Raw genomic sequence first — 22,534 nt, forward strand, 5'->3', positions numbered from 1 at the left:
TGTTAAGCGTAATGCAACATATCCGCAGGCAAGCACATGTTTCTCAGTACACACATATCTGTATCTTGCAGAGCTTCCTGTCACATTTAAGAAGAAGCTTGAAGATGTGACTGTGCAGGAGCAGGACACAGTTCGGTTGGAAGTGGAGCTGAGTAAACCCTCAACAGATGTGAAGTGGATGAAGAATGGTGTGGTTCTACAGCAAGGAGGAAATCTGGAGATTCATGTGGAGGGTTTCAAGCAGACTTTGGTCCTCAAGAGCGTGGCATATGCTGACAGAGGACATTACTCATGTGAAACCCTAGATGACAAGACCCAGGCCAAACTGACAGTAGAAAGTAGGGCTTCCTTTATTGTTACTCCATCACAGAGTTACTCTTTCGATCATAATATTTTCATTCCATATGTTTGCTATGATGACTATATATAACCTAGTAGTTAATAAAAATTGACCATGAAAATCATTAACCGAAATGCACATTCAATTATGCCTTCCTAAAAGCGTCTCATCATTGGATTTCCATTGTTTTTTATTTTACAGTTAAGAAGATTCAGGTAGTAAAAGGCCTGAAAGAGGTGAAAGTACAAGAAAAAGAGACCATCACTATGGAGGTCGAGCTTAGCAAGGCTGATGTAGAAGGATCCTGGAGCAAAGATGGAATGAAACTGAAGGCAGGACCCAATATCATCATTACAGCACTGGGCAACAAGCACAGCCTGACTATGTCCCAGCTGAAGACAAGTGATGGTGGAGCTATTACCTTTCAAGCTGAGGATGTCCATACTTCTGGAAAACTAATTGTTACAGGTTAGTTTGTACATTGGCATCTTTAGGTTTAAGCCCACTTATAATTCTTGGCATGCAAAGGGTGTAAGTCGGTAATTTAGGGTTAATGCATCATCCAATAATTGGGTTGTGCTCTTAAGTGAATTGCAAGATTCAGTAAGATATTTTTTAAGAATTTGTTTTCAGTAAGATAGCATTTACATGAGATTATAAAAAGTATATTTTTAAGTTTAGTACTTGTAGAAGCTGCATATCCAATATTTTAAGTATATTCCACAATACAAACTACTGTATATTAATTTCCACATTTTATGTTCTATTGTGTCCTTAAGCATGATTAACTTTTTGCAGCCTGTGTAAGAGTCGTTTATTGGGGGTTTAGTAAGGTGTATATGAAACTTATGAAAAGAACCAGAACCACCAGTGTTAAAATCTAGAATGATTGCAACCGTAATTACTAATAATTGGTGTTGTGTCCACAGAGCCAGCTGCGAAGATCCTCAAACCCCTACGGGATATCGTTTCTCCTGAAAAGGAGAAAGTCACATTTGAATGTGAAGTATCAAGAGCAAATGCTGATGTCAAGTGGTTTAAGGTATTAGTAATTAAATTTAGAAAAAATTGTGTACCGGTAGTCACATATGAATGGAATATAAAATAATTTGAAAATAGAACTAGGAAAAGAAAATGTTGATGTAGTTGTGTCATTATTGCTCTATCAGGATGATGAGGAACTAAAGCCAGGAAAGAAATTTGGCATTCAATCCCAGGCCAACAAGCGCACCCTCCTCATCCACAAGTGTGCGTATGAGGACCAGGGCCAGTATATGTGTAGAACAACGGATGACAATACTTCAGCCAAGCTCACGGTTCATGGTAAAGATTAATGAATTCTGAGTGGGAGTTACTCAAACATTTTGTAGTGTCACATGAATAAATGATTGTATTTGAATTCTTGCAGCCCGAGATATTAAAATAGTAAAGCCACTGCAGGACACAGAGGTGACAGAGAAGGAGAGTGCAACGTTTGTTTGTGAGGTCTCTCACGATGAAGTAGAGGCTCAGTGGCACAAAGGGCATGCCAAGCTCAAAGCTGGAGACAACATCAAGATGAGGCAGGAGGGTGAGTTGAACTGAATGTACTAAGATCAAACAAGCATAAATCCAGATCCAATTGGGACAGATCAATAACTCTCAAACTCATTTAAAACTCTCTTTCTCTCAGGAAGAACATACGTACTACTTTTCAAATCTGTAAAGGCTGAGGATGCTGGTGAAATCAAGTTCACAGCTGAGAAGGCCTCTTCAACTGCTAAACTAAAGGTTAAAGGTTCGTGGTCATGTGTCTATCATATCTGCATGCATTTTGCATTCAGTGTTAAGACTAATGAACTACAGCCTGGGCTGTGTAGTGTTTCTACTGTTCTCTAACAAATCACCCCCCCAAGTCACCTTATAATCGTTACAGAACTGCCTGTCAGATTTGTGAAGAAACTGAGAGACAAAATCGCCATGTTCAAACACCGTGCATACTTAGAGTGTCAGGTGTCACGGGCCAGTGCTAAAGTCACATGGTACAAGAACAAGTCGGAGCTCAAACCCAGCGAGAAGCACGAGATCACCAGTGAAGACATCTACAGGAAGCTCACCATCATCGACGTAGACTCTGATGATGAGGACACATACATGTGTGACGCCATTGATGATAAGACTTCATGTCAGCTACTAGTAGAGGGTAAAAACCTTTTCAGTTATGATTAAAATAATAATAATAACATTTTAGGATGAAAGCACAACTGAATTCATGAAGCACAACCACACACTATTAAAGAAGAAAACTAAAAAGAAAACCGACTGTAAAAGGGTGGACATAATGTAATTGCATGTTTTTACTTATTTGATAAGCTACAGTTTGTAGATCAGTTTTAATTGATCTGCAACAGACAAGTATGAGCCTGTTTGTGATTTTAACTATATTTAAAATATCTTATTTATCTTATTAATTTGCCCTTCTAAACAGGGACAAATTAATGTTTGCTTACAGTTTAAATTTCTGTTATGTAAATTTTGCTTACATGCATTTTGTTTTATTTCCACGCAAGTTTGACTTTTCTGAAGTCTAAAGTCTTTTTAAAGAATTTTACAACAATAAACTTTTTATGTAGCAATTTTTTTGACACAGCACTATACTGTATCATCACAACTTTCAGAGCAGGCTATCAGCATAGTACGAGAGCTGAGTTCTGTGGAGGTGACTGAGCCATTTGCCGCCCACTTTGAAGTGGAAGTCAGCGTGGAGACAGTCAAACCAGTGAAGTGGATGCTGAATGGGGAACAGCTAAAGGAGAGCGCAGATATCGAGATGGAGAAAGAGGGAACCATGCACCACCTCACTTTTAAGAAGACCAAGGCCTCCATGTCAGGCCCAGTACAGTTCACAGCTGGAAAGAGCAAATCAACAGCTGAGCTCAAAGTGAAAGGTTAGGGACTTGGTTTAAACAAGATTTGCAAAATAGCCACTCTAAAAGTGATCTAATTTGAGTCTAATAATTCCAGTTAAATAGTTTTTGATAATGATGCATGATAGAATTGATACAGAAATGTTAGCTATTGTAGAATTTAAATTGCTGCAAAAATGTTTAGGCTGAGTGCTTTGAAGAGCTTTAAAAAGGTTTATTTTGTTCTGGTTATATGTTTACTACAGATGAAATGTAATGCTGTAGAATATAGTAGTTTTGTGAACTTTTGTTTTCAAAGTCACTGTTCATTTCGCCCCATAGAGCGTCCCATTGAAGTCCTTGAGCCTCTCAAGGATGTGTCAGCCAAGGAGAAGACTTCCACCACACTGTGCTGCAAGTTCTCTGCCCCACCAAAAGAAGTGCAATGGTTTAAGGGTCAAACTGCTTTGGAGGCTTCTAGCAAGTACAGCATGAAGCAAAAGGACGCCAATGTGCAGCTGATTATACAAGCTTTGAGTGCAGAGGACTCTGGAGAGTATCGCTGTCAGGTCGGGGTCTGTGAGAGCAAAGCCGTTCTCAAAGTAGAAGGTAAAGTCATAAAGAAGGCATTCGAAGCATGTTGTTTCAAATTGCATTCCCTTTATACATCCAGCCCGCTAGGGTTAGGGTTGCTTGTAAGAGGCTTTGACTACACCAAAAGGCATTATATAGGTGTTGTTGGTTCCACTGATAAAACTGTTTTTTTCTTCTTGATATAGTGCGTAAAATCCAGATCACCAAACATCTGACAGATGTTGAGGTGGATGAAGATGGTGATGCTGTGTTCACCTGTGAGGTTAACTATGCTGATGAAGAAGTCCAATGGACGCTCAATGACAAGTTGCTGTTCAACAATGAAGTCAATGCCATCACCCATGTGGATAAGACCCATACACTCTCTCTCAAGAACCTAGCACCTGAGGATGGTGGGAAGGTGTCATTCAGCATAAGGGATGTAAAAGAAACAGTATGCCTGAAGGTCAAAGGTGAGGTCATATGACAATGTCTAAATAAAACAGAAAAGCTGAATGTGAAAGAAGAAGACATTTTTTAACAGATTTTGGTTTGATGCACTTTTTTATTTATTGGCATTCAGAAAAGAAAGCTGTATTCCTGAAGTTGCTAGATGATGTAGTTGCAGAGGAGAAGGGTACAGTGACCCTTAAGTGTGAAGCCTCAAAGCCCAGAGTGGCCCCTGTGTGGTGCAAAGATGGTACAGTCTTGTCTGCAGGCCAAAAATACGAGCTCCACCATGATGGTAAGTCCTTGGGACTGACTATCCACGACGTCATGCAAGCTGACGCTGGGGACTACAGCTGCAATCTTGGCACGGACCTGTCCAAGTCCAAGGTCACTGTTAGAGGTATGTCAACAAACTATGGTAATACTGTTGTGCTATAGTGACACTGTAGTGTCATTTATTTTGTTTTTTACATGTATGTTTCTATGAAAACAGATGAAGATGAAGTTTTTGGTGTTTTTCCAATAATGCCTTTGTTGTTGACCCCAGATATCCACATCGGGATCACCAAGCGTCTTAAGTCGATAGAGGCCAAAGCAGGTGAAAACTGCACATTTGAGTGTATCTTGTCCCGGGAAAGCTCAGAGAAGTGCTCCTGGAGCTTAAAAGGCCAACCTGTCACTGATGGAGGCCGTTTCCAGATAAGCAGCAAAGGGCGCAAGTATACCTTAACAATTAAATCAGTCTCAGCTTCTGATTCTGGTGAGGTGGTCTTCACTCTCAAAGATTTGAGCTCAAAGGCAACACTTTCTATTGAGGGTGAGTAAGTGCAATAAAAACAAGAGCAATGAATTTGAATCAAGTTTTAACACAAATCCGGTTTTGCTTAATCAAGGCGTATCTTATTTTGGGGGGGTAGGTGAAGTTCCTACCATATCTAAAGAGCTTCAGGGTGTTAGTGCCAAAATTGGTGAAGATGCCGTATTCTCCTGTGAGCTTTCTCAATGTGGCCTGGAAGTGAAGTGGTCCAAGGATGGCAAGTCTATCAGAAAGAGCCAAAAATATGAAATCAGTCAGGAACAGACGCTCATAAAACTGACTATCCACAACGTCACTGACAAAGACTCTGGAGAATATAGCTGCGAGGTCACCGGTGGTCCAACCTCCAAGGCTAAACTAGAGATCAAAGGTAAGGATTTTAAACCTAATGTGTTTTTTTTAAATATACAACGGGGGAAATCCCATACTCCTAAAAAGGAGAAGTATATTTACCTTAGTGTTTCATTCCCTCTGTAGAACTGGCCAACAAATTCATTTGTGATCTAAAGGATGCCACTGCAGAAGAGAATAGTGCTGTCTCCTTTGAATGTGAAACCGCCCATCCCGCCTCTAAAGTCACCTGGCTGAAAGGAACAAAGGAGATCAAGGCTGGAGGAAGGTATGAGCTGACGCAGAAGGGAACCGTCCTCATCCTCAACATGAAGGATCTGGAGAAGAGTGACAGCGAGGTATACACCTGTGACATTGGCTCTACAAAGAGTACAGCCAAATTGACAGTGAAAGGTAAGAACCTTGGTGTTTATTGCAATGTATTAGCTTAGCTTGAAAATAATGCCTTGAAGGCTGAGAATCTTATTTTTTTAGATGGACAGATTCCAGATGCTTACAGTTTAGATTGCTTTTATCAATTCTTTATTAAATAACTCCTCTGACAGTCAAGTTTTCGTTGAATATGAACACGAAAGTCAGAGGGAATGTAGGAAGGCAAGCTTTACCTAAGTAAGGTAAATCTTTGAAAATATTTCTGGTAAGTACAGTTTAAGACAGCATATGTGTTGTACAGTTTACTTTCTGCATTTTTGCATTTAACTTTTGGGTTTCTGTGTGGGGGTGTTACTGCCAGGTATTTTGCTGATGGTCTCATACATTGTTGTCTGCAGAAGATCACCTTAGTTTAGAGTACTGCCACTTTTATATTATACTTTTATATTACACAATTATGTTTGTACTCTACATGTCATTTAGATTTCTAGCAAGTAAGTTTAATGAAATTTTGGTTAAATAGTTTTTTTATATGTGCTGGAATTGTTGTTACTTGTGCTTCTTATTACAACAATTGATGTGATAGAATATATTTGTACTTTGTGCCCGGTGTGGCCATTGTGTCAAGGCATGTGCACATGTATGGTAATGTACCATTAGTCTTATTTATTTTAAGATTTTATGAAGAACCCATTGAGATTTCCAGTTGATGTCTATCAAGCTCTCTGTCGAATTGTCAAATTTTAGAAATGGCACATCAGCATGTGTTTTGTGTTGGTTTGTGAGGTTCAGTCTTTGTATACATAGTATATCATATTTTTATTCATGTAGTCCTGGTACAATGGATGTATTGGAATAATTTTTTTGTTTGTATATTTCTGTGATTATAGACAATTTTGACCACCAAGAATGATGTAAAGATGTACATTAATAGCCTAATCCCATCTTGATACAAAATAACACCGAACATCGGCTTATCATAACTTCCTTGTCATGCCTTCATCATTTCATCCCAATGATCCTCCATCCTGTCTTTTGGACGTTAAAACTATGAAGAATTTTAATTATATGATGCTTGTTCGTTCTCCAGTGGTGCCTGCCAAGTTCAAGGGGCAGATGAAGAACCAGCAGGTTACCGAAGCCGGGAAAGTTTTACTTTCCTGCGAGCTCTCAAAACCTGGCTGCCAAGTGCAATGGAAGAAGGGAACTGAAAATTTGAAACATGGAGGAAGATATCAGATAACGCAGAGGGACACCATGTTTGAGCTACAGATTTCAGATGTAGTGACTGAGGACAGTGGAGAATATTCATGTGAATGTGGAAACGAAAAAACAACAGCAAGTGTTGTTGTCAGTGGTATGGATAAAGCTTATTCATTGCAAGCAATACACTGAAATGTCAACGCATATGTTGTCAACTAACTTGATCATTATGTAGGGTAATAATTATTGTACATCTTTGATTTATCACACAATTACACTTCAGCATTACCGGTGATCTTCAAACGTGAGCTACAAAGCCAAGAGTGTGAAGAAGGAGACAGTGTTACTCTTCACTGTGAACTCTCAAAATCTGGAGTTCCAGTTGTTTGGAAGAAAGGAACACAGGTACTCCATTCTGGGGAAAAGTACCTCATCAAGCAAGATGCAGCTACATTTGAGTTGAAGATTGCTGACCTCAAACCTGAAGATGCTGGACAATACACATGTTTGTGTGGGGACAAAAAGACTACGGCAAACATTAAGATCAAGGGTATGAAGTTCATTCAGTCTTATATATGTGAATGTCTGCTTTTTCCATGTTCACTCTTTCCTGAGTACAAATATTTTTTATTTTTACCTTTACTGGTTAGTTGCCTGAAGGGAACTTTTATAGAGAGATTTTTTTAAGATAACTTTACTAATACAAAAAATTGCCAATCTTGTTTTGTAAGATGTTCTGTCTTATCTTGTCTCCAGTTGTCTTTGGGAGGTTTGTGAATGGTTTTTCATGTTGTGCTTTTAAATTTTGTCCAGAGTGCACTATACTAACAAACTGTTACAACACCAATTGCTTCTTAGCTTTACCCCTGATCTTCAAACGAGAACTACAAAACCAGGAGTGTCAAGAAATGGACAGTGTTACTCTTCAATGTGAGCTTTCCAAACAAGGAGTGCCTGTGGTCTGGAGGAAAGGAACACAGGTGATCCATTCTGGAGAGAAATACCACATCAAGCAAGTTGGGTCTACTTTCGAGCTGAAGATCACTGATATCAAACCTGAAGATGCTGGAGTCTTTAGTTGTGATTGTGGGTTTGACAAGACCTCATCTACCATTACCGTCAATGGTAGGAATGATGTACTGAATGTAAACACCATCATGACACCCGTTTTATATTTTATGCATTTCTTTTTTGAATAGTGATTGTTTATGGAATTACTTAAACACAGTCCGTGAAGTTATTTTTGATCAGGAGTTTCTCTTATACTAATGGTAAAATTTTGTTTTGCTCAATTGGTAGGGCTCACAACTGGAATACATATTAATTGTTAAGATTGGAAAGACTTCTCTTCAGTCCAGTTCTTTAATATTGTCTTGAGTTGTTTGTGTAATATGGTTCCAACATTTCTTCATGGTTCCTTAGCATTACCAGTGGTCTTCACACATGAGCTACAGAACCTAGAGTGTGATGAAGGAGGCAGTGCTACTCTGTCCTGCGAGCTTTCCAAACCTGGCATCTCTGTGCAGTGGAAAAAGGGAAGCCATGTTATCCAGTCTGGAGGAAAGTACATCATCAGGCAGACTGCCTCAAAGGTGGAGCTGAAGATCACTGATCTCAAATGTGAAGATGAAGGAGACTACACATGTGTGTGTGGTGATAAGACAACCACAGCCAATATGAAGATCAAGGGTATGAATCTTTCTTATTCTTTCTGGTAGTTTTTAACCATTCTTTCCTAGCTGCACTATTCTGACAACCAACTTTTTTCAAAAAACAGTGTTACACATTTGAATATTATTGTTTGTTTGGTGTTGGTGAATATTAATATTGCATTTGTTATGTTAGGTTTTCACTGATATCCTACAGTAGATTTGAAATGCCCAAAAAATGTAGTTGTTCATCGTGTAGAGCAAAATTACGCTCTTGCAGATGACATGCGAAATCAGAAAACCATAACTGGAAATGTTGTTGATGGGGAACAGAATAATTCTGTAAATTATTAAATATAACTTTTAGATCATTTGTTGTATCCTGCTGTGGCTCCACCTGCTGTGCAGTTATGCCATAGTCTGACAGACATCTGTTTTGGTATTGCCTCAAACTTTTTTTCTTTGCGGTCTGTCTGTTTTGCCTAGTTTGTTTTCTCTTCAGTTTAGTGCAGTTCATTTGTGAAACAGATATATAGATTTAAGGCTTCAGCTCTAGTCTGACTTGAGTCACAATTCTGTCTTTGCTTTGTTTTCTTGGTCAGCAGCTTGAATCCTTCTTGTTTGGACATGCTAAACTGTCTGGTTTTTGGGGGCTTTCATTTAGTCAACATGCATGAATGCTATGGTAAAATAAGTTGTATTCCAAGACGTCTGCCTGTTCTGTATTTGCCATTATTGTCTGACATGGGCGTTGCTATTTGTGCTGTAAGATCTTTATGGTTTTAGCCAAAGTCTCCAATTTACATGAATGTATCTTTTGCCACAGCTCTAAAGTTCCTCAGTTCTACCGCTGCCCCTGAAACAAACCTCCATAAACAGAAGAGAGAGAAACAGGCAGAGCTCAGTGATATGAAACTGCGCATTTCTTGTCTGTCGTGCAGCACCTATATGTGCAAATGAAAATGTGAATCCCAGTCAAAATGTTCAGTGATGCATTCTTGTGATTGGAGCGGCATGTGGCCACGCATTTGCTTTTGCATTATGACCGCATTTTTATTTGAATCTTTTGTTGTGGTGTGTCTTAATTCTTGATGATAATCATTACTTTTCTACATTTAAACTTCTTGCCTGTGCATTATTGCTCCTTTTGGATATTGTTAGCGACTGAGACTTTTTCCTTTTTACAATTTCTGGAACTATTGCTCCTACATTTTGCTACAGAACAATCTTGAGCGAAGTAGCTGCTCCTGTTTTATGTTTTAAATAAGTCACTATTTAGATAAGGAAACATGAAGCACATGTTGCTAACATGATATTGTTGGCTTTTTTCTCTCTTTTATATACTTTCTCTCTTTTATATACTTTCACTTGAAAATTAGTAGCCAAATGTGCTTTTTTCTCCTTCAGCTTTATCTGCACCACTGCTCTTTTTAGTGTCATACTTGGTGAATATTTAGATGATTTACTCTATTTAGAGTGTTTCCCACATTGTACTTGCTGATGTCAGAGGTGAAGAGGGCGAGAGTGGATGACGGTTGTAAGGAAGAAATTACTAACTTGTATTACATGATATTTATCTTTGTTAGTGTCCTTGGTTTAGTGAAAGTAGCTAGTTTGGGAACAGCAGCACTGATGCTTTACATTACCAAATGTGATGGTCACTTCCACAACATTGAATATCATGGATATAAAACATAAATTGTGTCCTCTTGCTTTGATTTTTCAGAATTAATTGCATAAGATTATTTCATTATTTCAAGTCTAGACTGTTGGTGGCATTATAACTTAAATGTGTTTGGAGGTGTTCGTCGTTTTTTGTGAACTTGTTTTTAATTGCATCCTCCAACTGCAGCCTGTGGGATTTTTCAGGAGCCATTCACTCTGCTATTTGTCTAAGCATTATTCTTTACCTTTGCAGGCTGTTCTTTCAGCATTTTTTATTTAAAATCTTTTTTTTGGTCTGTTTTGTGTCTCTATATTTAACACAGTGCCGTTTTGTGTCTCTATATTTAACACAGTGCCATTTTTAGCAGTTCGAAATAATCAAAAAAGTTATCCATCATCTTAAAATGGATCTGCCATACTGTTTATAGATGTAAACTGATGCAGACATTAAGATTCTTGACTACTTGACAACACATCCTGTCACCAGTCTTGATGTGGATGTTTTATTTATTATTTTTGAAAGATCACATCTAGATTGATTTAAATGACCATGTTTCCCTTTAGATAGTCTTACATTTTTTAAATGATCACTTTTTTTAAACTGTTTTTGTGTTGACAGTGAAGACTAGATGGCATTCTTATTCAACTTATATCCATAATTGATTTGATGGTGTGTTCAACTTTCCTGAATTAGGTGTAATATTTAGAAAGCATTTGCCTGTACAGATTTTGTTTAATTATAGAATAGTGTAAAAATGACTTCAGCTGTAAATTCAGAAATACTCAATAAGTGCTTACCTCAACAGCTCACCCAGTTCAGTTTACACAAGAACTGTTAAACCAAGCGTGTGATGAAGATGGCAGTGTTACTTTGCACTGTAAACTCTCAAAAACTGGAGTTCCCGTGATTTGGAGGAAAGGAACACAGGTGATCAATTCAGGAGGGAAGTACCTCATCAAACAAGTTGGGGCTACTGTTGAGTTGAAGATCATTGATGTTAAACCTGAAGATGCTGGAAACTATGCTTGTGATTGCGGAGACAGCATCACCACCGCTAACATCAAAGTCAATGGTAGGACTGAGCTTTTATTTGAACCCTCTTCAACAATGAAGAAGCTTCCTGTTTTCTGATCTACATAGCTGTCATTCAATAATGTCTTGATTTATGGTAGGGTAGGGTAAAGTACTGTGTATTGGCTTGTCTGGTGTAATAAGTTGTTTGTCTAGTTTATAGTTTTCCCATTTACATAATGGTGGCTGTTTTCATCAAAAATCTTACAAGGTGGTAAAAATATAAGTTAAGCAATTGCAGAAGAAAGTTTTGCATCTATCAGTGAAAGGATTTTTTTGATGGAAAGTGTAAATTAATCTCACAAGATCATGTTCCTGGTTCAACTACTTTGCCTGACTTCTTCAGCATTACCAGTGGTCTTCAAAGATGAGCTACAGAATCAAGAGATTCAAGAGAAGGACAGTGTTACTTTGCACTGTAAACTCTCAAAACCTGGAGTCCCTGTGATTTGGAGGAAAGGAACACAGGTGATCCACTCTGGAGGAAAGTATCTCATCAAACAAGTTGGCTCTACTGTTGAGCTGAAGATCACTGATGTCAAACCTGAAGATTCTGGAGACTATGTTTGTGATTGCGGAGATAGCTTGACAACTGCCAACATCAAGGTTAACGGTATGAGAAGACCATATGCTTCAAGAATATTTACAACGTTCTAATACATCTTTGAAATGCATGGTCACATTCATTCCTTGGTTATGAAGTATGAATGATTCCACCATTTATCAAGTTAAGGTCAAAAAAGAAATGGATTTAATTTTAAGCATTGTTTGGAACGTTGCATTTGTGTTGTCATGATCCTCTCTGGAAAATATTTATATTTACATCATCTGTATGTCTGGAACTAAATATCTGGCATCTCATACTCTTTGAATTGTCAGCTCTTCCAGCCATCTTCACAATAGAGATGAAGAACCAGACAGCTGTTGAAGGAGAGAGCATCATCTTCCAATGTGAGCTCTCCAAACCTGCAGTTCCTGTGGTTTGGAGGAAAGGAACTCAGGTGATCCACTCTGGAGGAAAGTACCTCATCAAACAAGTTGGCTCTACTGTTGAGCTGAAAATCACTGATGTCAAACCTGAAGATACTGGTGACTACGCTTGTGATTGTGGGGACAGCGTTACAACTGCCAATGTCAAGGTTAACGGTAGGAGAAGACCCCACTGCTCCATGAATTTTTCCATCATTCTAATCCATCTTTGAAATGCCTTATCACTCTCATCCTGTGTTCATGAAGTGTGAATGATTCCACAGTTTGTTATGAAGATAAAGCTAAGGAAAGAAACTTAATTGTAACCTGTACTTTAAGGCCTTTGTGTTGTCTTGGTCTTACTTGTCTGGAAAATAACTCTACATATGGAATTAAATCTCTTGCATAATATGCCACTCTTTGAATTGGCAGCACTTCCAGCCATCTTCACACAAGCACTGAAGAACCAGACAGCTGTTGAGGGAGAGAGCATCCGCTTCCAGTGTGAACTCTCCAAAGCAGACATTCCAGTTGAGTGGCGAAGGGGTGAAATTGGTCTATGCCCCTGTGCTAAATATGAATTCAAGCAAGATGGTCACCATGCACAACTTGTCATACATGACCTTGAACCTGAGGACTCTGGTGACTATATTTGTGATACCGGAGATCGCCAAAGCACTGCATATTTGGAAGTCAAGGGTAGGCTTGGAGTGAACCCTCGGTCTAATAAAAGTTATCATAATCCGGTTTGAATTTGAAGCCATTTCTTCTGATGACCTTGAAACACTTGTTTACTCGCCTTTTGCAGCACTGCCAGTTCTTTTCAAATCATCACTGAAAGATTTGGATACTGAGACTGGGGAAAATGCAGTGTTTCGATGCGAACTTGCGAAACCTGAAGCCAAAGTCATCTGGAGGAAAGACAAGAGTGTAATAGAAGCAAGCAACAAATGTCAGCTGAAGCAAGATGGAGCTGTTGCTGAGCTTATTATTTACAAGCTGCAGGAAGGAGACTCTGGAGAATACTCGTGTGAGACAGAACATGATCGGACATCTGCCAAACTCACCGTGAAGGGTAGGAATCACCTGATAAAAGTCCTCATCTCTCCTAACTTTACCTTATCATTCTATTTTGATGATCACACATCTACTCCATACCATCCTCAATACTACACCATCCATCCTCTCTTATGATATGCTTGCCACCGTTCCCAGATCACTTTAAGCACCTACTCTGTGCATGTGGTTTTGCACTTTAAATTTAACCTTTCTCCAATGCATTCCCACTTACTTTTGCTAGTTTATTTACGTACAGGAGTTTTTTGTGATTAACATAACGTTATACACTTTTCCCTTTGCAATTTAACCTTTTTTATATAAAGGATAGCTATCTTTATCAAAACCTTGTGAATTTTGTTTAAAAAACTTAGCTTGTTTTGGTTGTTAAATCGATACAGAGAAAGTTTATTCATCTATTTTTTGGCCTGTTGACTACTCCTGATATTTTTACATTTAGAATAAATTTGTCTTGAAGTTGCTTTCTTTGCCAAATGAAACCTGAATTTGCTTTCAGAACCTGAAATCACAATCTTAACTGGCTTGAAGAGCTGCATTGTCAATGAAGGCGAGGACGTTCATTTCGAATGCCTTGTCTCTCATGATAATGCACTCATTGTTCAGTGGACACTTCAAGACGTCCCACTACAGAACAATGAGATGAATGAAATCCGAATGGAAGGCAAAAGGCACACACTCACACTAAGAAGTGTCACAGAGAAAGACTCTGGCACGGTGTCCTTCCATGTGGGTGCCCACACTTCTTTTGCTTGTCTTACAGTCAGAGGTAAAACTGAAGAACTTTTTAGATGCATTTATTTTCACTCTTTGAATGATCACAGTGGGTTTCAAACACATGCACTGTTGTGCACGTGTTTAGTGTGTCTGATCATCCTTTATCCATATATATATATTCAATACATTCCACATATATCTAATATATCTTGCATTTATCTTTGTTTGATGCATGCTTTAATGCATCATATTGCAAAAAAAAAAAAGAAAATCAATTTTTATGCATGTACTTTTTATGCTGTTTTGTGCAACTTTTTATGCTGTTTTGTCTTCAATTGTCAAATATGTCTTATCTTGACCATTGCTTGTTAGTATGTTGAGTTTTGGATATTGCATTTAGAAGGTTGACTATTCAATCGTTAATGATTAATTTGATCTATAACAGAAATGCTGCAAAAAAACATTCCAAAGTTAGGCTTAGTTTTGTCCCTGGCAGAGAAATTGGAAAGGAAATTTGTTAACACCTCTTAATCTTCAGGTTTATGGTGTTGGCACATGTCTTAGAATGTGTTCTATGTATCACTGTTTCCCGGCAGAAATCCCCGTGCTATCATTTTCGAAGGAGTTGACAAGCCAGGAAGTCACAGAGGGAGGCAGTGCCTCATTATGCTGTGAAACTTCAATCCCTGATGCCAATGTGACCTGGAAGAAGGGCACTCAGTTCCTATCTGATGGAAAGAAATATTCCATAAAGAGGGATGGCACAATCCAAACCTTGGAGATCCTTAAGCTATCAGTGGAAGATGGTGGCGAGTACATATGCGAAGCAGGAGACAAACGAAGCAAAGCCACATTAACTGTCAAAGGTAACTAATGAGGATAGCATGATGCTAAGTTTATAATAATAAACTACACTGTTTGGAGGATTAATACATCCTCTCACATTCTCATTCACTTCTAGTAGATAAAAGTACTAAAAGATAAATAAATAAAAGATATACCCCTGGTTTCACAGACAAGGCTTAAGCCAAGTCCTAGACTACAATGCATATCTGAGCTGTTTTAACTGAACGCAGCTTGCACTGGCATATCTAAAATATGTCAATGCCATTGTTTTTGCACAATAGTAATGTTTTTTTCTAAGGCACGTTTATAAAAGCTACTTCAATGTCCTAAATGATCTAAAGCCTAATCCATGCTTAATCTAAGCCCTATCTGTGAAACCAGGCCATAAGTACAAGTCAGTGGTGGGAAATTTACCTCATTTGACTTTTTGGAAGATCCTCAATAGTCCCTTTCACCACGTTCCTTCCCAGAATGTGTTAAAATCACACGAGAATTAAAGGATGTGACTGTGATAACGGGCGAGGATGCTATCTTCAAGTGTGAGGTGTCCCAAACAGGGGTTACGAATGTTGAGTGGTGGCTCGGCTCCAACCACCTTCAAAACAATGACTTAAATCAAATCAGCACCCAAGGAAGGGAACACAGCCTAGTGCTGAAAATGGTCACACCCGATGATTCAGGTGATGTAGCCTTTGTGGTTGGCCCTGAGAAGAGTGTTGCCTACTTGATGGTGCAGGAGAAACCCAAAGGTAAAAGACCCTTATGGCTAACACTGTTCATTGGTGGTAAGCAATCATCTGTCTGTCATTAGGTAGCAGCTGCATTCATTTTGCGCTATCATAACAAAAGGCTTCTAGCTGCTTTTCCATCTGCTTTGGCCATTCTACATCTACACTCCAAAATTGTGTAGTTTTCATCCATTTTTGGTTCATTATTCCCTTTTTATTATTTAGACATCTAATTCCTATCCATAATTGTTTTTCACTCAGTAAAGATTTTTTAGTGTATCACTGTATCTGTTCAATGGCTTCCAGTGTCTAAGTTTCAGAGTCTTCAGGTAGACAATATGATGTGACAGCACTTGGGTTTGGGTTTCTCCTGTCCATAGTCGTATTCTTAGAGAAGCCTCTGGACTTGACTGCCAAAGAGGGTCAAACAGTCACACTGTCCTGCATGACTTCCGACCCTGAGGCCTCTGTCACCTGGTACAAAGATCAGGAGATGATAAAGGCAGGGATCAGGTATCTGCTCTACAAGGATAGAGCCGTCCATCAGCTCCGCATCCTTAGGGTGGAGGAAGGAGATGCAGGGGTGTATACATGCAAAACCAAAGATGCAGAAAGCTGCGCCACCCTTACTGTAAAAGGTAAACGGGTTTGTAGGCCTGTGACTTAATTTTTTTAATTTATCAACATGCCTGTTGACTATGAAAGTGAACACAAACAGATTCCAAGAAGAACCAACTTATGTTCTAGTTTCCTTTCTCTTTGTAACTGGCTCTCTTGTGGAGCAAAGAAGATTTTGATACCTTCACAGATATCGGCAGCCTTTTTAAAATCTGACATTTACATTCTTTCAACTTCTTTTCTCATCCATCATCAGGTCAACCTGCATACTTCCAGAAGGAGTTAGAGAACCAGAATGCAATAGAGGGAGATAGTATCACATTGCGCTGTGAACTTTCTAAACTAGTCAAAAGTGTAGAGTGGAGAAAGGGTGGAGTGGTGCTCCAACCCAGTAAGAAATTTGAGATGAAACAGGAAGGATGTGTGCTGGAGCTCCATGTCCATGATCTGGAACCAGAGGACAATGGCTACTACACTTGTGATGCTGGAGACCAGTTGACCACAGCATCAGTCACAGTGCAAGGTATCAAATAACACTCTTAAGTCAATTGCGTAATGCATTTTAGTTTTAGTAAATTTATAGATGAAACTAGGTTCTATGTAGATTATAGACAGAATTATCTCATACATGTTGGAGGTTATTTAAAATCTGTAGCTTTTTGAATATGCCCTTATGTCTTTATAAAGTTTGCATTATGTTTATGGAGTATACTCAATGTATGCGTAGACACTGGTGATCTAAGGGTTTCTGTGTCTGGTCTCTGCAGAGGTTGAGGTCCTCATAGTGTCGGGTATAAAGAATACAGATGTGTTTGTGGGCGAACAGGCCATTTTCTCCACCCAGCTCTCTCGCCGTGCCAAAGGCAGAGTTCAGTGGTGGCTAGATGGCACTCGTTTGGAGAACAGTACCTTCAGTGAAATAAGTGTGGGTGAAGACCATGTCCACACTCTCACCCTAAGGAACCTTTCTCCCAATGATTCGGGTACAGTCCTGTTCAAAACAGGTGGCCTGTCATCCTCCGCCAAACTGTTAGTGAAAGGTACCAAATGGGGTGAAGGGGCCTAGTAGCACTTGGCAGAGCGATTTAAAGGCTTAAAATTAAATTAATAGCACTGGACTAATATTGTGTCCATGAATTTCCTAAATCTAAAAGTCAGTTACTCATTCTTTGAAGCATTTGGGTTGCCTTTTTTTTTGGTGTGGGGGGGGGGTACATTTCTTAATTTTTCTAACAGTTACAGTCGGACCATAGATCTAGAATTTTGTCACAATCTGTCCTTTAAGTAGTTGATTACTGTTGTGTTCTTTGATATATGCTGTAGACTCATATTACTGAAAATTACTTAATAATAATACTACTCTTTATCCAAAGTATTTTTGCACAGACTACACTGGAGAATCCTTCGGTTCAGTGTCATGCTCAATAATGCAATCCTGATAGAACAAGATTTTTATTTACTTTAATCTCTTTTTGGGTTACCCATGCCTAGAATGGAATATTTTTGTTAGCTGCCAAAGACACTTTACTATTAGGCAAAAGTATACAGTAAAATAGGTTGAAAACAAAAATATGTATTTTTAATGGAAATTCATGGATGCATGTAGTTAATGTGCCATGTATTTCTAACCTAAAACAGTAGATTTGGCTGCAATATCTTGGCTTGCTAATTACTTACTAAATCGGCATACTAATAAATAAATTAATAAATTAGTACAATGATTTTGGATTTGTATATGGACCAAGGCTCAACGCTAAGGATTATTTCTTCTGGCACGGTCAGGCCAGTGGTTCAGATTTTTACTTGTCCAGCCAAAATTTTCACTTGATCCTGTCACAAAAAGTTGTTGTTTTCATTGTTTTAGACCTATGTAACCTTGTATTCTTATAAATAAGGTTACAATTCATTTGACTTAAAAACATGTGCAAATGATAAACTGGCCCGCTGGGCATCAGGCAGTCCTTACTGTCGAGCCGTGATGATAGTTTGTTTATTTATTTATTTTTTATAAAAGAAAGTATAGTGTGGCTAAGATCTAACTTTTTTCATTCATATTAGGACTGTCGTTACATTAAAATTGTAAAATATATAAATTACGTGATAGTTAATCACAATTAATCATTTTAATATTTCCCCAAATGAATAATCTAAATTATTCAAATTCAAAGACATAACATTATTCATATTGTTTGTTTTATTTGCATATAATTTGACATACATACATTAAGCCTAGCACTATCCCAGCAATCCATTTTAACATCCACAGCAATAGATTTTATAATTCAGTTTATTGATCTGCCTGAGGTAGACTTGTATTCTGTCTGAGATTTTTTTAAATATATATATATATTATTGTTGGTCTAAATCAGCTATGAATGCTTGAGTATTGCCTACTCTCAGTATGTGTGGTTTGATGAGAAGCATTTCACTGGTGTAGCATATAGGCCTGCATTGACTGCAGACTAGCAAAAACGCTGCATTAATTTTAATCACAGTATTTTTATATATGTAATTAATTCTACTAAATTAATATGTAAACTTTAAAAGAAAAATGGTCTTACATAGACTCTCAATAAGACCATTGTACTCATCAATCTTAACTATGCTTCTGTTTTTGTGCTGCATGTACTTTTTCTAGAATTTGGCCTTAGTTTAACTTGACACTGCAACTAGGCATCTGTTGGTTGTAATTGACCATGTCCTTGGTCAGTTTGGAGTAGAGAAGCAAAAGATGATACACTTACCGTACTTACTATCTGACTTAGTAATAAAATGTGAAAGGCTAAAAAAATAAAAAGCTACAGCAGCGACTTAGATGATGAAGTTGCAAAGGTTGCTGAGACTTGTATTTCAGTTGCAAATTAGATTAAATACCACCCAATACCTCAAAGAGGATTGAGGTGAAGAACTCTACTCCAAAGTGCACTGGGGTTTTGAGAAAATTACTTATCCCCACCACCAACCCTCTATAGATCCCAATGTGGAGGTGGTCAGTGCAATGGAGGACCAACATGTAGCAGAGAACCAGCCTGTAGAGTTCATCTGTCAGTATTCCCGGCCAGTCAAGGCCATATGGAAGCGAAACGGCATACCTGTGCAAGCAGACGGTCGCAGGGTAATAGTGGAACAGGACTGGACTGTTGCAAGGTTGTACATTAGCTGTGTGGAGCCCCAGGATGGGGGGATGTACTCCTGTGAGGCTGAAGGAACCTCTGTTGTGGCACATCTCAGGGTGCAAGGTGAGCACACCTGCAGACAGGGAGAATCTGCGTGTCATTCATAACTCAAAAGTTTGGATCATCACAAAGACTCAGTATAAGGGCTTACTAAAAAGGGTTTTACAGGGACAAGTCTTTAGCAATTTTATGTTGACGGTTTCACATGACCACGATACCAAACTGTCAGTAGTCAAAACCAGTGAAATATAATTCTCCATACCAATTTCAATATCTAATACGACTTTTTAAAAAGCTTTTAAAAAATACATCTTTCAGAGGGTTTTTTTTCTTCCAGAATTTAGTTTTATTTTTGCAATGTCTTTTGTATTTAAGTACGTTTGACATATCGTGAGCTTAGAATTATAAGGTTCTATCTCCACTTTTGGTCGAAATTGAGTTTTTGACATAATCTGATCCATTAGGTGTTTATTAATGCCTGTGTGGTGTTATTTTTGTAAAAATTACTAGTTATTAATAAAATAAAAAGGTTCCATCTCACAAAACATAAACCGAGTTGGGATTATAAGGTTCTATCTCCAGTAGATTCAATATCCAATCAAAACCCTGAATGAACACGGACGGACCAATCAAAACCCACCTCTTAGCTCTGTAGCCTGGACACAGAGCTAAGGGCTGGACATTAGCCTGGACATTTGAAGCCGGCAAAAGATGGCATTTCCATCTTTCTATCTTTTTTTTATAACGAATCAATCGTTCTTTCTTTCTCTCTTACTAATCTATCTATCTATCTATCTATTTCAAACTTTATCTATCTATATATCTATCCTTAATAACTATTCCATCTTTCTTTCTAACTAATCCATCTTTCTTTCTTTCTTTCTTTCTTTTTCTTTCTTTCTTTCTAACTAATCTATCTTTCTTTCTAACTAATCCATCTTTCTTTCTTTCTTTCTCTTTCTTTCTAACTAATCCATCTTTCTTTCTTTTCTTTCTTTCTAACTAATCCTTTCTTTCTTTCTCTTTCTAACTAATCTATCTTTCTTTCTAACTAATCTTTCTTTCTTTCTCTCTTTCTTTCTTTCTTTCTTTCTTTCTTTCTAACTAACTAATCCATCTTTCTTTCTTTCTTTCTTTCTTTCTTTCTTTCTTTCTAACTAACTAATCCATCTTTTTTTCTTTCTTTCTTTCTTTCTAACTAATCTATCTTTCTTTCTAATCCATCTTTCTTTCTTTCTTTCTTTTTAACTAATCCATCTTTCTATCTTTCTAACTAATATTTCTTTCTTTCTAACTAATCCATCTTTCATTTTTTAAAATGTTTCAGAGCACAGAGGGGGTGGTGGATGCATCAGGATGCATCCATGTCCATGTTCTTTGAAAATAAAAATAACATTTTTTCTTACAAACTTGCTTGGCTTTGATGTATACTATACTATTATATATTATATTATATTATATACTACAAGCTGTGTGCTTGTATTATAAATATATAAATTGATTAAAATCAATGGTTATATACATTTATTCTTTGAAATGTGGAGTTTTATTTGTAAAAGTGGAGATAGAACCTTATAATTCCAAACAGAATCAGAGCTCTCAGAATTATAAGGTTCTATCTCCATTTGGGCCATCTTAAAAAATCCCATTTCCAAATGTGCCAGGATTTTGATATTCTATCCTCAAAGTACCTGTAGGGTGATGGTCTTGTTGAGCTATAATAGTAGGTTATACTACATAACAGTTTTGCCAGCTGGGATGTAAAAACTTTGATGCTCAATATCTCAGAACTACCCTAAACGGAGATAGAACCTTATAATTCTAAGCTCACGATATGACACAAGGTAATTTTTATACATTTTTAAGCTAATATTCAAAGGCACCCACAAATAAAACACTTTTTTTTTCTCAAGTCAAAAATTTCAGTTTTTCGTCTGGCTGGCTATGCAGTAACCATCATGAGCTTTTATTGCAGCTACCTTTGCTTCTTATGCTACTCAATACTGAATGCTATATGCTAGTGAAATGTTGGAAGAATTGTTAATCGAGTGTGATTGTGCTGAATTCAGTTATTGTTTTAGGGTCAGAAATATTGTTTTTATTCTTCCAAGGTCAATCAGTTATATACTACTGCAACTTGTTTTGGTATGTAGAAAACCATTGTTTTTTCAGGTATTGTGTTTCTTTTGCAGCTAAACCCATTGACATTCTCCAAGAGCTGAGTAACATGGAAACCATTAGTGGTGGGGAAGCACTTTTTGAATGCGCCTTGTCACGCCCTGAAACCAAAGACTGCCGGTGGTTAGTCGATGGCAAGCCTGTAAAGGAGTCGGCAAACGTAGAGATTGTTTCCTTTGAGAGTGGCCGACGCCATCTTCTGCTCTTAAAGGACTTGCATCCTTGTGAAAACACAAGGGTTACATTCCAAGCTGGCACTTCATCAACTACTGCTCTTCTGTCTGTCAAAGGTATGGCATTTCTCTTTTATTAGCTATACATTATATAAAGGTTTTACAACATGTTTTATCAAATAAAAATGACTCGTATAGGCCATGACTGTATTTTGAATAAAAATGCACCTTATTTTCTATTTTAAATGTTATAGCTTTGTTTACTATTGTTTTAGTTTCATGCTCTAGTTTCATCATATATTAAATATGATGCTAAAGCATAAATGTAAATGCATTTGAATGTTATGAATGTGTTCTCTACAGCTTGGCAACTGGAGGTGGTCAAGCCTTTGGAAGATAAGACCGCCATTGCAGGAGAACAAGTTGAGTTCACGTGTTCTTTGAATGAAGCTGTGCCTGAGAGTGAAGTGACTTGGTATGCAAATGGTGTTGAGCTTCAACATAATGACCAATGGGCCATGAGAGCCAGTGGCTCTTCCTACAGCCTCATTTTGAAGAAAGCCCAGGCTCAACCCACGCAGGAAATCACATTTGCAGCTAGGGATGCATTATCCATGGCCAAACTCACCACAATTGGTAAGGGTCATTTTGTGCATCATTCATTAAAATTTCCTACCA

At 37.9% G+C, this 22,534-nt stretch overlaps 1 protein-coding gene across 17 annotated transcripts in view; it reads left to right on the top strand.

Moving 5' to 3' along the window:
- The window catches only part of obscnb (obscurin, cytoskeletal calmodulin and titin-interacting RhoGEF b), a 54,010-nt gene that overhangs the window by 14,355 nt on the left and 17,121 nt on the right, over positions 1–22,534 (top strand). The window contains exons 21-51 of one of the 17 annotated variants that reach the window (XM_084102272.1): positions 72–338; positions 542–808; positions 1,270–1,382; positions 1,510–1,663; positions 1,749–1,910; positions 2,013–2,117; positions 2,256–2,522; positions 2,998–3,267; positions 3,568–3,834; positions 4,005–4,271; positions 4,382–4,648; positions 4,796–5,065; positions 5,166–5,435; positions 5,543–5,809; positions 6,879–7,145; positions 7,275–7,541; positions 7,850–8,116; positions 8,414–8,680; positions 11,112–11,378; positions 11,724–11,990; positions 12,257–12,523; positions 12,779–13,045; positions 13,155–13,421; positions 13,920–14,189; positions 14,734–15,003; positions 15,454–15,732; positions 16,092–16,349; positions 16,586–16,852; positions 17,097–17,369; positions 21,698–21,973; positions 22,220–22,492. In XM_084102272.1, the coding sequence (XP_083958398.1) occupies positions 72–338; positions 542–808; positions 1,270–1,382; positions 1,510–1,663; positions 1,749–1,910; positions 2,013–2,117; positions 2,256–2,522; positions 2,998–3,267; positions 3,568–3,834; positions 4,005–4,271; positions 4,382–4,648; positions 4,796–5,065; positions 5,166–5,435; positions 5,543–5,809; positions 6,879–7,145; positions 7,275–7,541; positions 7,850–8,116; positions 8,414–8,680; positions 11,112–11,378; positions 11,724–11,990; positions 12,257–12,523; positions 12,779–13,045; positions 13,155–13,421; positions 13,920–14,189; positions 14,734–15,003; positions 15,454–15,732; positions 16,092–16,349; positions 16,586–16,852; positions 17,097–17,369; positions 21,698–21,973; positions 22,220–22,492 (7,782 nt within the window). Of the gene's footprint in view, positions 1–71; positions 339–541; positions 809–1,269; positions 1,383–1,509; positions 1,664–1,748; positions 1,911–2,012; positions 2,118–2,255; positions 2,523–2,997; positions 3,268–3,567; positions 3,835–4,004; positions 4,272–4,381; positions 4,649–4,795; positions 5,066–5,165; positions 5,436–5,542; positions 5,810–6,878; positions 7,146–7,274; positions 7,542–7,849; positions 8,117–8,413; positions 8,681–11,111; positions 11,379–11,723; positions 11,991–12,256; positions 12,524–12,778; positions 13,046–13,154; positions 13,422–13,919; positions 14,190–14,733; positions 15,004–15,453; positions 15,733–16,091; positions 16,350–16,585; positions 16,853–17,096; positions 17,370–19,301; positions 19,569–21,697; positions 21,974–22,219; positions 22,493–22,534 lie in introns of all 17 variants that reach the window. The other 16 variants (XM_084102281.1, XM_084102282.1, XM_084102283.1 and 13 more) reach the window with 16 other exon arrangements.

Source organism: Abramis brama (genome assembly GCF_963993115.1).
Source record: "Abramis brama genome assembly, chromosome: 24".
NCBI classification, from domain to species: domain Eukaryota; kingdom Metazoa; phylum Chordata; class Actinopteri; order Cypriniformes; family Leuciscidae; genus Abramis; species Abramis brama.